This window comes from Lytechinus pictus, chromosome 16 (assembly GCF_037042905.1).
Source record: "Lytechinus pictus isolate F3 Inbred chromosome 16, Lp3.0, whole genome shotgun sequence".
Taxonomy (NCBI): Eukaryota; Metazoa; Echinodermata; class Echinoidea; order Temnopleuroida; family Toxopneustidae; genus Lytechinus; species Lytechinus pictus.
Genome location: NC_087260.1, coordinates 27540566 through 27551690, shown reverse-complemented (window position 1 = coordinate 27551690; position 11125 = coordinate 27540566). Strand labels below are relative to the sequence as shown.

At 37.6% G+C, this 11125-nt stretch overlaps 1 protein-coding gene across 1 annotated transcript in view; it reads left to right on the top strand.

Moving 5' to 3' along the window:
* Window positions 1-11125, top strand: part of LOC129279704 (WD repeat-containing protein 44-like) — a 30428-nt gene that overhangs the window by 15861 nt on the left and 3442 nt on the right. Inside the window, exons 9-17 of the mRNA XM_064111075.1 lie at window positions 96-182; window positions 804-930; window positions 2185-2310; window positions 3488-3868; window positions 5223-5345; window positions 6406-6597; window positions 9691-9792; window positions 10360-10475; window positions 10944-11071. Of these exons, the coding sequence (XP_063967145.1) occupies window positions 96-182; window positions 804-930; window positions 2185-2310; window positions 3488-3868; window positions 5223-5345; window positions 6406-6597; window positions 9691-9792; window positions 10360-10475; window positions 10944-11071 (1382 nt within the window). The remainder of the gene's footprint in view (window positions 1-95; window positions 183-803; window positions 931-2184; window positions 2311-3487; window positions 3869-5222; window positions 5346-6405; window positions 6598-9690; window positions 9793-10359; window positions 10476-10943; window positions 11072-11125) is intronic.

Sequence of the window (11125 nt, the reverse complement as noted above, 5' to 3'; positions counted from 1 at the left end):
ATGAATCAACGTTATTTGTTCTGTTTCCTTTTAGAAATATACATTAGAAAAAAAAATATTTTGATTAAATATTTAATTTTCTTTGTTGTATGCAGTAACTCAAGTCTCGACAAGGAGGCAGGCAGTGACGGTGAAAAGGAGGCTGGTACCACTGAAGTTGCACACCAGATCAAAGAAAAGAAGTAAGATTATAGAAAGATCATAGATAGTCTTTGCTATTGTATATGTTGATTGGCTTAGAGATTCAGTTTGGTTTCATTCTTGGGAGCATTGTAATAAGAGATATTATTTTAACCTGGCAGAATAATACTATTCTACAGCAAATGGAATCCATATCGACTGGCAAGCTTTCATGTTCGAAACAATTTTTTATTTAAAACTTATTCATTTAAATGTAATGTTAGTAAATAAGTCTGTTGATTTAATATACTTGCCAATAAAATTCACAATTTATGAGTGTCAGACAGTTCATGTTTGTTTTAAACATTGTTTGTTGAATTTACTGGACATTGCAACAACAAAAATGAGAAAGTTGTAATACTCAGTTTTGCAAGATTATATCTATACACTACAGATTAGTTTTCAAAAATCTATATTTTTGCCATAGATTAAAATGTGAGGCTTTTTTTGCATCAAAATATGGGGAAAGCCATTCGTCAAAATCTACACCTAGTGAGAAAACAAATAATGACCTTTTATGTTTCTTTAATATTTAGGAATTTCTAAAAGTAGATGGCAAGACACATTAATCCTACTGCCTCTGTTTCTGAAGAACATTTATTCATCTTCTATTTTAATTTCAGGAAAAAGTTGAAGAAGTTTCTTGGTAAGACTGTGCATAAGTTAAAGACGGCGGCTGACGAAGCTTTCAGGCATGATGATCAGGAGATTAGTGAAGAAGAATCAATACCAGATACCCGCTATTGCAAGGTATGTCCTGCTGTCGTAGATTCTCTTCCTTTCGCTTCATCAAATGCATTTTTTAGTGAAGTAAAATATATTTTCTGAGTGAATATACTTTGGTTTCATGTTCTATTCACCATTTTGATGCTGATTTTTCTTTCTGCTTTGAATGTTTAAGACACTCTCACTTACTTTATAGAGCAGTCCCACTTAGAGACCTGCCAGCAGTACGTTTTTGGCGTATTTAGTACCTTTTTGCAACCAAAATACGTCAGTACGTTTTTTCTTTAAAAAATATGTTTTTGTAAAAAATAAAGAATTTTTTTTTTTTTTTACAAAATCGTAATTTATTGAAAAAAAATAATCTCTACATGTCTCTGTTTCATAAAATTTACACAAATATGGTTATTAGATCAATTTAGTTTCAGGTAACTTGTTTTGTTTTTTTTTTCATTTTGTTAAAACCAGGGTGATATATACACAAGTTTCAATGTTTTTTTTTTTTCATGTGCAAGAGCAGTGCGCATTTTAGCTTGCATGCAGCTTGAGCGCCGCAATGAGCATGTGCGCCACGCATTTTTTTAATGAAATACACTTTTGGGGGGAAAAATACAGTTTTTTTAATCACAGAATACAATTTTTCATTCCCAGAGGTTGGCAGGTCTGCACTTACTTTATTGAGCAGTCCCACAAGCTGCGATGTTGGAGGACAAACAATAAAATCTTGTACATCAAACTGTGATCAAATATTGTTTCTATGGTCTAATGCACAGGTTTTCCATTGTTATTCTCACCACTGTGAGATCATCATAAAAACTTATTTATACTTTAATACTTCTTCCTCGAATTCTAGTTCAATAATTTTTTTTTGTTCGAACATCTGCAGGATTAAAAATCCATTCGAGCAAAGACACAATAGTGTAAGTACTACTGAATGTGTTGCTTTATAGTGTTGCGTTATGCTGTTATGCTCACAAAGGTGTAAGCTGGAGGTTTGGGCTGGACAAAACCACAATATTTTGGGACAGCATTCAGTGCAAGCCTTACCTGTGACTTGCGGGTAACCATTTTTTGCTACCCACAGGTCACCCACAGCTGTATCTCTGTGCAGTTGCCAGCAGAAGCGCACGCAAGTCTGATATGCATGCAGGAAGTTTTGAACATGCTCAAAACTTTCTTGCTGGGGAGTTGCGGGCAATCACCCGCAATGCTTGCTCAGAACGATGTGACAGGGCCTTTAAAAAGGACATAATTTTATATTATTTGGCTTTCTTTCCACAGTTCAAGGCAGCCTCAAGTCACAAAGGAAGCTATGATTTTGATCAGCTGGTCAACTGTCAGGATCTGAGTGGCGAACACACAGGAGCCATCTGGACCATGAGATTTTCTCACTGTGGAAGATTACTGGTAAGTCCAGGGTCCCATCTTACAAAGAGTTACGATTTATCCAATCAATCGTAAGTCTATGGAAATCCATCAGTGCCATAATTTTTTCTACTGGAAATTTGCAAAATGTCCTTTGTAAATAAAGGAAATCACACAAAAAAGGTTAAGAAATCAATGACTTTATGGATATACATTCATATCTAGAATTTTTTTGGAACAAACATGCATTTCATATGTTGACTTTGCTGGCTTTCCATAGTTGGGATTGATCGGATCAATCACAGCTCTTTGTAAGACGGGCCCCTGATCTACTTGTAATATCACAACATGGTTTTGTGATAATATTCAAGTGACGCATGGGTTAGAGTGGGTCGGAAGGACCTGTGTGCACAAGGTAACTTTGGCATGGTTTAACTCACTCAGCTGGGCTCGTGGGTTTAGGTGTGGTAAGGTCAAAGTTACCGCGTGCATACAGTTCCACTGACCCACAAAAGAAACCCATGCATCATCTGTTTTTGTAGTATGGAGAATTTTTATTGAATAAACCACAAGAAGTAATGATTAACCGGATGCATAATAGTTTCATTGCTTCCGGTAAATTCAATTTACCAGACGCATGAGAAAATATACCGGACGCATTTTTTTTTTTTTTTACCAGATGCATGAAAATTCAAAAATGTAATGCAGACCCTTAATAACCCTGGACTACATCAATATGTTTGCCTAACTTGACTTGGAGTCATACTTCATACTTTGCAATACACCCTCAGGTGTTTGATTCAAAGGCAGCACTAGCATCCTTTATTATTATTGTCTTTCAGTCTCACATTGATACTATAATTGATAGCAAACATCCTTTGCTTTGCCCCTATGCCCATATTCTGAACTGTGATCTGACTTTAAGCCGTGGTCGAAGTCTGTGTAAAAAAATAATGGGAAACAAGGTGGGCCCAAACTTTTTTCTTGCATTCAAGTTGAAAATTTTAATTTTACTACATTCCTTTTTCATGCATCAATAGAGAAGAAAAGTATTAAAATTATTGTTGGCTGAATATTAAAGAATCATACCACCTTTGGTTGTCAATAGTCCAACCATGAATTAATCCTTGGTCAAAGTTAAATTTGAGTCCAGAATACAGGCCCGTAAGTTGAGATCCCATGATGAATTATATTTTACTTCTTTCCCCCCATCATCCAGGCAACAGGAGGCCAGGATCACCTTCTGAGGGTGTGGGTTCTCAAGGATTACTACAAGTACTTCGACGACATGCGCCAACGCTACAACAACGAATCACGGGCCAAGTCCCAGACCCAGGGCAGCTCCGACAGTTCCAGCTCCAGCCTGGAGCGTGACCGCAAGCCGGAGGAGATCGAGGAGGAGCGGGACCAGCTGAAGAAGGAGGTGATGGAGATGGAGGGATCCATTGAGAAGGAGGAGGCGGCCAGGAGAGCGGAGAAGGATACATCGCTGGAGGATGTCGATCAGGCGGAGGAGGACGGGGAGGCGGTGTTCGCCAAGGCACCGTTCTTCTCCTACTCGGGTCACACGGCTGACCTTCTTGATATCTCTTGGTCAAAGGTCAGTGTTTGGCGTATTTTGATTAAGATAGGGTGTTGCTATAAACTAACATTCAATCCTTAAGCAAGCATAAGTCAAAAATCAAAGCACAGGTCCTTTGCTTAAATTAAAATTTCTATTTGGTTTGCATTTGATAGAAAGTCAACTTTCTTGCACTACCTGTTATATTTGATTTTGAGAATTAGGCTTGATTTGCAATTGAATGTAAGGTACTTGCTTTCCCCTTAAGGTGGAAGCGTCGTGGTGTAGCGGTTCTGACTCTCGCCTTGTAATCAGAGGGTCGTGTGATCGAATCCCACCATGGCCTAGCGTCCTTTGGCAAGGCGTTAATCCACACTTTGCCACTCTCCACCCAGGTGTTAAATGGGTACCCGGTAGGATGTGAAAGCCTATATGTAGTATGCCTAGCAATTGAGTCTTGGAACTCATGTTGGAATGCTCCCCAGGGAGTGGAGAAGGTGCATACATTGTATGCGGGCATGCAAGGATTCGATGACAGAAGTAATAATATGTCTGTAAAGCGCTTAGAGACGTCGTTCCGATGTATTAAGCGCTATATAAATGCGGAATATTATTATTATTATTAAGGTAAACAAGATAATGCAATGACAATTTTTTTACCTGACTATATTCTTGGTCACCCCATCTAGAAATATCTCTGACATGTTTTTCTTTTATTTCAGATTCTAAAGTTCCTATTATTTATGAAGGGCACATTTTATCAATTTTGTTATGACATCAGTATCAAATGATGATATTAGTTGAAATTTCAGTCACATTTATTTTTTCAATCCCACACTTAGCAATTCCTTATAAATGTATTTCACAGTATTTCCATTAATTTGATGCATTTGCATTGAAGATAAACAAAATTGCATAATATCTTAAAGTGATAACTGAAGGCTTGACCCTCCGACTGATCCAACTGTTTTGGGATAAGAATCCAACTTATGTTGAAATTCTTTGTGAGAGATATCTTAAAATAGCCTTAAAAACGGACATACTGAAGCTTTTCGACACGCACTCATTGGAGTAAATCGCATGAATGACTAAATCGCTAGAGCAAAACAATATATAATAGAACCGTAACCAGACAAAGGACGCTAAATGGCAAGCCGTGATTGGCTGTCAAGCAAACAAGTTAGGCTTGGTACCAGCCATATATTGAAGCGAAGCAACTAAAATAACGCAAGGGTTCTTACGAACTTATTCTGGCTGCACAGAATTGGGTCTGTTACAATGTAGCTGGATATACGTTGCCTCGAGCATGCTTTCTTTTATTTTGACTATGAGAAATTCAAAATTACTTTGTTTCTTTATTTTGTTTTGTTTGCTTTGTTTCTATATGATACAGAACTATTTCATTCTCTCTTCGTCAATGGATAAGATGGTTCGTCTGTGGCATATCTCTCGTAGTGAATGTCTCTGTTGCTTCCAACACATAGACTTTGTGACAGCTATTGCCTTTCATCCAAGGGTAAGATTGTTTTTTACAATAATTTTTTTTTCATTGGCCCATATGCTTGAAAGAGGTTTATTTCCAATTCGTCTAATGCCAATTCGTTCAATTGTCAACTCATCTTCTGTCATTCGGTCTACCATCAGTTCGTCCACTATCCACAAGATGTAATTGCCATTTCGCCTAATAACCAGTTGGTCCAACAGCCATTTAGTCCATACACCATTTGATCTAATTGGACTAAGTGTTAATTCTGCAAAATGAATAAAAATGAAATGATTATTAGACCAGTTGTTTACGAGATGAAATGGTCATGGACGAAATGGTGATTAGACAAAGTGATGATTGGACCAAATGGTTGTTAGACGAAATGTTGATGGACAGGATGGCATTAGACTAAATGAAAGTAGACCATGTGATGAGTGGACAAATTGGCAATTTACCCTTGAAAGATATCTCAATTGTACCTTGGTACAAAACCATGGACTAGGCAGATTTCTTTTCTGATCATGCTTTATTCAAGCATGTTAGCCCCCTTTGTCCAATGCTTGCTTTTATATAATTGGACTTTTCTAACTGCATGTGATGAAATAGGTGTCATTATGTACAAGAAATCTGCATAAACACCTCTTTGCATTAGTCAGATCACACTCATGATGAAATGTTTTGTCTCGGTGTTTAGTTCATACAAAAACTTTTAATGTTTTAAAATTATCTTGGCTTGAGCAGTTCATAAGTAAAGAAAGAACAGAGAAAAATGGAATAAGATGTACCAATAGGTTGATTATGTCATGGAATCATCAAAGAATTAAGTAATAATTATGATAATAATAATGTGTTTATTCATAATGTGCCTGAGACATACTGTACATGTACATATTTAAGTGCTTACAGATTATTACCCCGGTTATTGAAATCAATCAAACATCTCCACATACAGAACGCTCAAAGGTAAAATGAACATTATCAAAGAATGATAAAAGGAGTGTCGTGATCAGTTACACAAGGCACATATACATTAAAATTACGGAGTTAACTGATATTCATTCATGGCATACATTTATTTTTTTCCCTCTAGGATGACCGCTATTTTCTCAGTGGCTCACTGGATGGAAAGCTCCGTCTGTGGAACATCCCCGATAAGAAGGTCGCCCTCTGGAACGAGGTTGACGGTCCGACCAAGCTCATCACGGCAGCTAACTTCATCCAGAATGGCAGGTTTTCAGTCGTTGGTACCTACGATGGTAGATGTATCTTCTACGATACAGAGGTAAGAGATGCAACATTGAAATAGAAGTGTTTGAAGTAGTGGTTGTGTAATGGTAGTGATGATGATGATATTGGTATGTGTAGCATTTGTGCTAGCATTACAAGATACTGGATGAAGTATGTGGTCTGTACAAACATAATCTCATAGAAAATTGGTTTCTGCTAGCAAGTCACAAATATTCAAAAGAACATTAACTAGAAGCAGTGGCAGTAGCTGTTGTAGAATTAGTTGCTGTTGTTGTAATGATGGTGGCATGTAGTAGTTATTGCAGTTGCAGTTGTAATGCTGATATCAGTAATGGTCATCTTTATTGCAACTATTACTCTCTGATTTTTTTCATAATTTGCTGTTGCAACAACAGATAAAATTCACTTTCTTTGGAAATACCATTTTCTCCAAATCTGTATCATTGTATACACACGTCTATAGAAAGTGTAAATATATTACCGTATATAAAATTGAATACTATACAAATAATAATTGTTTATGAGTGCAATGGACAGAATATTCATGAGGTGAAAGATGAAATGATCCATTCAATGGATCATTCATTTCATCTTTCACCGAATGAAATATTCTGTCCATTGCAAGAATGAAAAAACATTCATTATTTGTTTTATATGATACCCAGATAGATCCCTGTCATTTGACATTTTATGAATTTGAAAACAAGAGAGAAGGCACTTACATTTTGGGTTATGTCACTTGTCCTCTTGATGTCAAGATGTTCAAACGGTAAAAAACACGAGTTTCAAATAGAAATCAAATCCAATCCAATATTGCAAAAACAGTAAGTTTTTTCCAACACAAAATGATTCAAACTTGTTCATAACTTAAACTCCAAACACTGAACATATTTACAAGTTCCTGGATGCAGTCTACTTGCTGACATTATAGAAATTTACAGGTCCATGAAAATAGAACTGCTGCACAGAAGATGATGTTGCATTCTGGATGTTGAAATTTGATTCTTGTAGGATTAGTTGTTCTTGAGACAATGTCAAGAGTGAATCCAGTGTGTCATCCTGATCAGCATGTACAGGCTGGGTTGTAGGCGTACTCTCAGTACCAGCACCTGGCACATTATCTTGCATCATTTTTCAAGCGATCCTGCTACTCATTTCTTTCTTCTTGCTGTCGCTTGTAGAGGCATAGTGTTTGAGTGAAGTTTCTGATATGTGGCCAGTAACAGACATGATGTCACGGTTAGCGAAACCTGTGCGATCCAGTACGGTAACTGTCGTTGCACGAAGGCTGTGATTTGTGTAACTCTTTGTGCAACCAGCTGCCTTGGCAATTTCTTTCATTTTATTGCCAAGAACTATGACTGATTAACCTAGACGTAAAATGTTTCATAGGTAATTGGTTATATACCAGCTTGGCGTTTACCAGCAAAATGCTGTCCTGCCAAGTTCCTACGGGAGTTACCACAAACAGAAACAGAAACGTTCACAATTAATGGACAGTTGCAGTACCATGGACCCTCTGCAGGAACTGTAGGTTTAGAATGTTGCCATAAACAGTCAAGTGCAGGATGTAACGCTGCCTTGTAAGTCAGATATGTTGAGACTTGACACATCGAAGAGCCTGGTATTTCATACATGTAGCCACTACATTCTCCGTCCTCATTCTCTCTTCTAGACTTGGTGAGTATGTCACGGTGTGTGATATAACAAAGATTCTGTTCATCTGTCTGGAGAACAAAATCATCTGGTTTCATGTCACGCAGATTTTCTCGTCCTCTATTTGCAAAATAGATCATGATGTCTAAGAAGACTCTGTTCTGCAGACCCTGCGGTGTTGCAATATCAAGCACATCACAGGCTAAAATTTTGGCCATATCTTCCTTACTAATGGCACTTTTGTGCTTAACATACCCCTTTCCTGCCTTTTTCAACTTGCACATCACTGCTTTGTATGTTTCATGACTACGACGAAACTTATCCGACTTGTTCACATCAACATCTCTTACCGTCTTGAAATGACGATGCAATCCGTATCTGATACCGAGCATCGATTTCTTTGTGTACAGGTTACCGTCTGCTTTCCTCAGTCCAGCGTAAAATCGCGACAGAAATTTGTCGAGCTCTTCATCTGACAGCGCTTCTACTTCAGGTAGAGACGTTCCAACAAACTTAGCAAATGAATCCAGATGGCTCACTGCATATTGGATTTGTTTCTTAGTGTTAGCAGAATCAGCACCATCAACTAATTTCTCCAACTCCTCTTCGGTCATCAAAACAAACTCCGCCATGTTTACGTTTTTTGGTTCACATGCATGTCAGAGGTGATAGACAAATTAGCTCAATATGCATATGCACAAGTACAGCTACAGAGCTAGAGCGGTTCGCGGTTTGCACACACACAATACACGAGAGTACTGGTGGTCTCGGCGTGCGTGCAATGGACAATATCGTATGGATCCAAAATTGCACGGTTGATGACTGCATTGTAAATGGACTGAATGATCGATATCAAACAACCAATCAAATGACAGGGATCTGTCTAGGTGTCATAAAGTTTCATATGCATTTTTTAGCCCTCAAAACATTAAATATAGGCATCTGTGGTTGTGGTATTGGTTGTCGTACTGATGATGTTGGTACTTATATGTTTAGTGTGTATATCTAATTGGGCATTGCAAGAGACTTACAATCAAATGCAAGTCAATATTGGGTCCCAAACTCAAGCATAAGACTTGCAATTAATTGAAAATTTGCACAAAATTTCTTGGCCCCGTTGCATAATAGTTACTATTATGGGAACTTTGCCATGCAATAGTAACTACCATGGTAACGCTGATCAACAGCCAATCAAAATCAAGGATTCCATGCAAGTTACCATTGCATGGAACAGTTACCCTATCGGTAGCTTTTGTGCAACAGGTCAGCTTTTCAAATCATAGAGTTGAAATCAATTTGCTATTGTTTACAATTGATCTGTCAATTATTAATTTGTCATGGAAACAACAAAAACTTGCAATTGATTGCGATTATTTTCATGCAACACCCCATAATAATTTAACACTGGCTGAAGTTATTTGTAAATAGTCCTGCAAAGTTTTTTTCTTGGTTTTTTATTTCTCTTCTGTAGCATTTGAAATACTACACTCAGATCCATGTAAGGTCAACAAGAGGTCGCAATGCCAAGGGACGTAAGATCACCGCTATCGAGCCTCTGCCTAGCCAAGACAAGGTCAGTTGAAGAATAATTTCATATCATTTCATCGGATTTATTGATTCATTTGTGAATTTGATCACCCATACAAGAAATGATTCATTGCATGAATTTGCAAGAGCTCAAAGATAAGCATAGCTTCAGGCCTTGTGAGCCCTGTGGTCTTTTGGTAAAGCAGTTCGCACAACTGTCGACCACGCATTTGCATATTAAGTGCACGCAGCTGTTGTTTGCTTTGATACGGTACACGTTTCCGAAGAGAAATTGCGCATCTTATCAAAAATTTATGTGGCATTGCCTTGAAAATCCCCTCATAACTCAAAAATCAAAATAAATTGCTACCTAGAAATTTACTGATGTACATGTATAGAGTAGGACTTGGACTTTCATCTTCTGCAAAAATCTCAAAATTTATTAATTCTTTTTCAAAATTGACTGATATGACGATTCAGATGAACCCGAATGATATGTGCTGTTGACTATAAATGTTATGTTTGTGGTTGTGAATGCCCAAGAGGACATTGCCGTTCTCACTCCTTTGATATAATAGAGTGTTTCTACTGTCTTTGTTTACTCCATTCACAGATCCTTGTAACTTCCAATGATTCCAGGATACGCCTTTATGACCTCCGTGACCTCTCGCTGGCGTGCAAGTACAAGGGTTGCACCAACATTAGCAGTCAAATCAAAGCATCGTTCAGGTTAGTTCAGTCTAACTGTGGCTTTGGATTTCTTGAAGATTTACTTTTTCAAAATGATTTCATCGAGCTCTCACTCCAGTGCATCTGATATTGGGGCATGATTTTATTTTCTTCTGAGCGAGTTTTTTAAAGTTGATGTGTGATTTTTGTTCTGCTTTTTGCAACCAAAGATGATAAGTTGATTTGCTCGACTGAAGTGCAAGACAGTGGTATTAATTGTAAACTTATTTATTGCAACACCCCCTTAATTTGTAATACTGCCATCAGGATAAAACAGGTTAACTTGTTGCGTTATATATCAGAGATAACTCTTGGTATTATGTTGTGGAATGCATACCATACTGCAATCAATTGGAGTTCACAGGGTTCCGTTGCGGGAAGTCTTGTGAATTCATCATTATCTCAATCATCAGATGCATTTAGCTTTGTCATCACGGTTTGGGATATATTTTCTTCTTTTTTTTCCAGCCATAATCATCGTTATATCATCTGCGGATCGGAGGACCATGCTTTCTACATGTGGAAAACACACTATGACTTTGCCAAGTTTACATCAGTGAGGAGAGACCGAAATGACTTCTGGGAGTCGATAAGAGGTGAGATCGTAGTAGAAGGAAAGAGGATTTTAGTCATGATTGTAAGATTTCCAT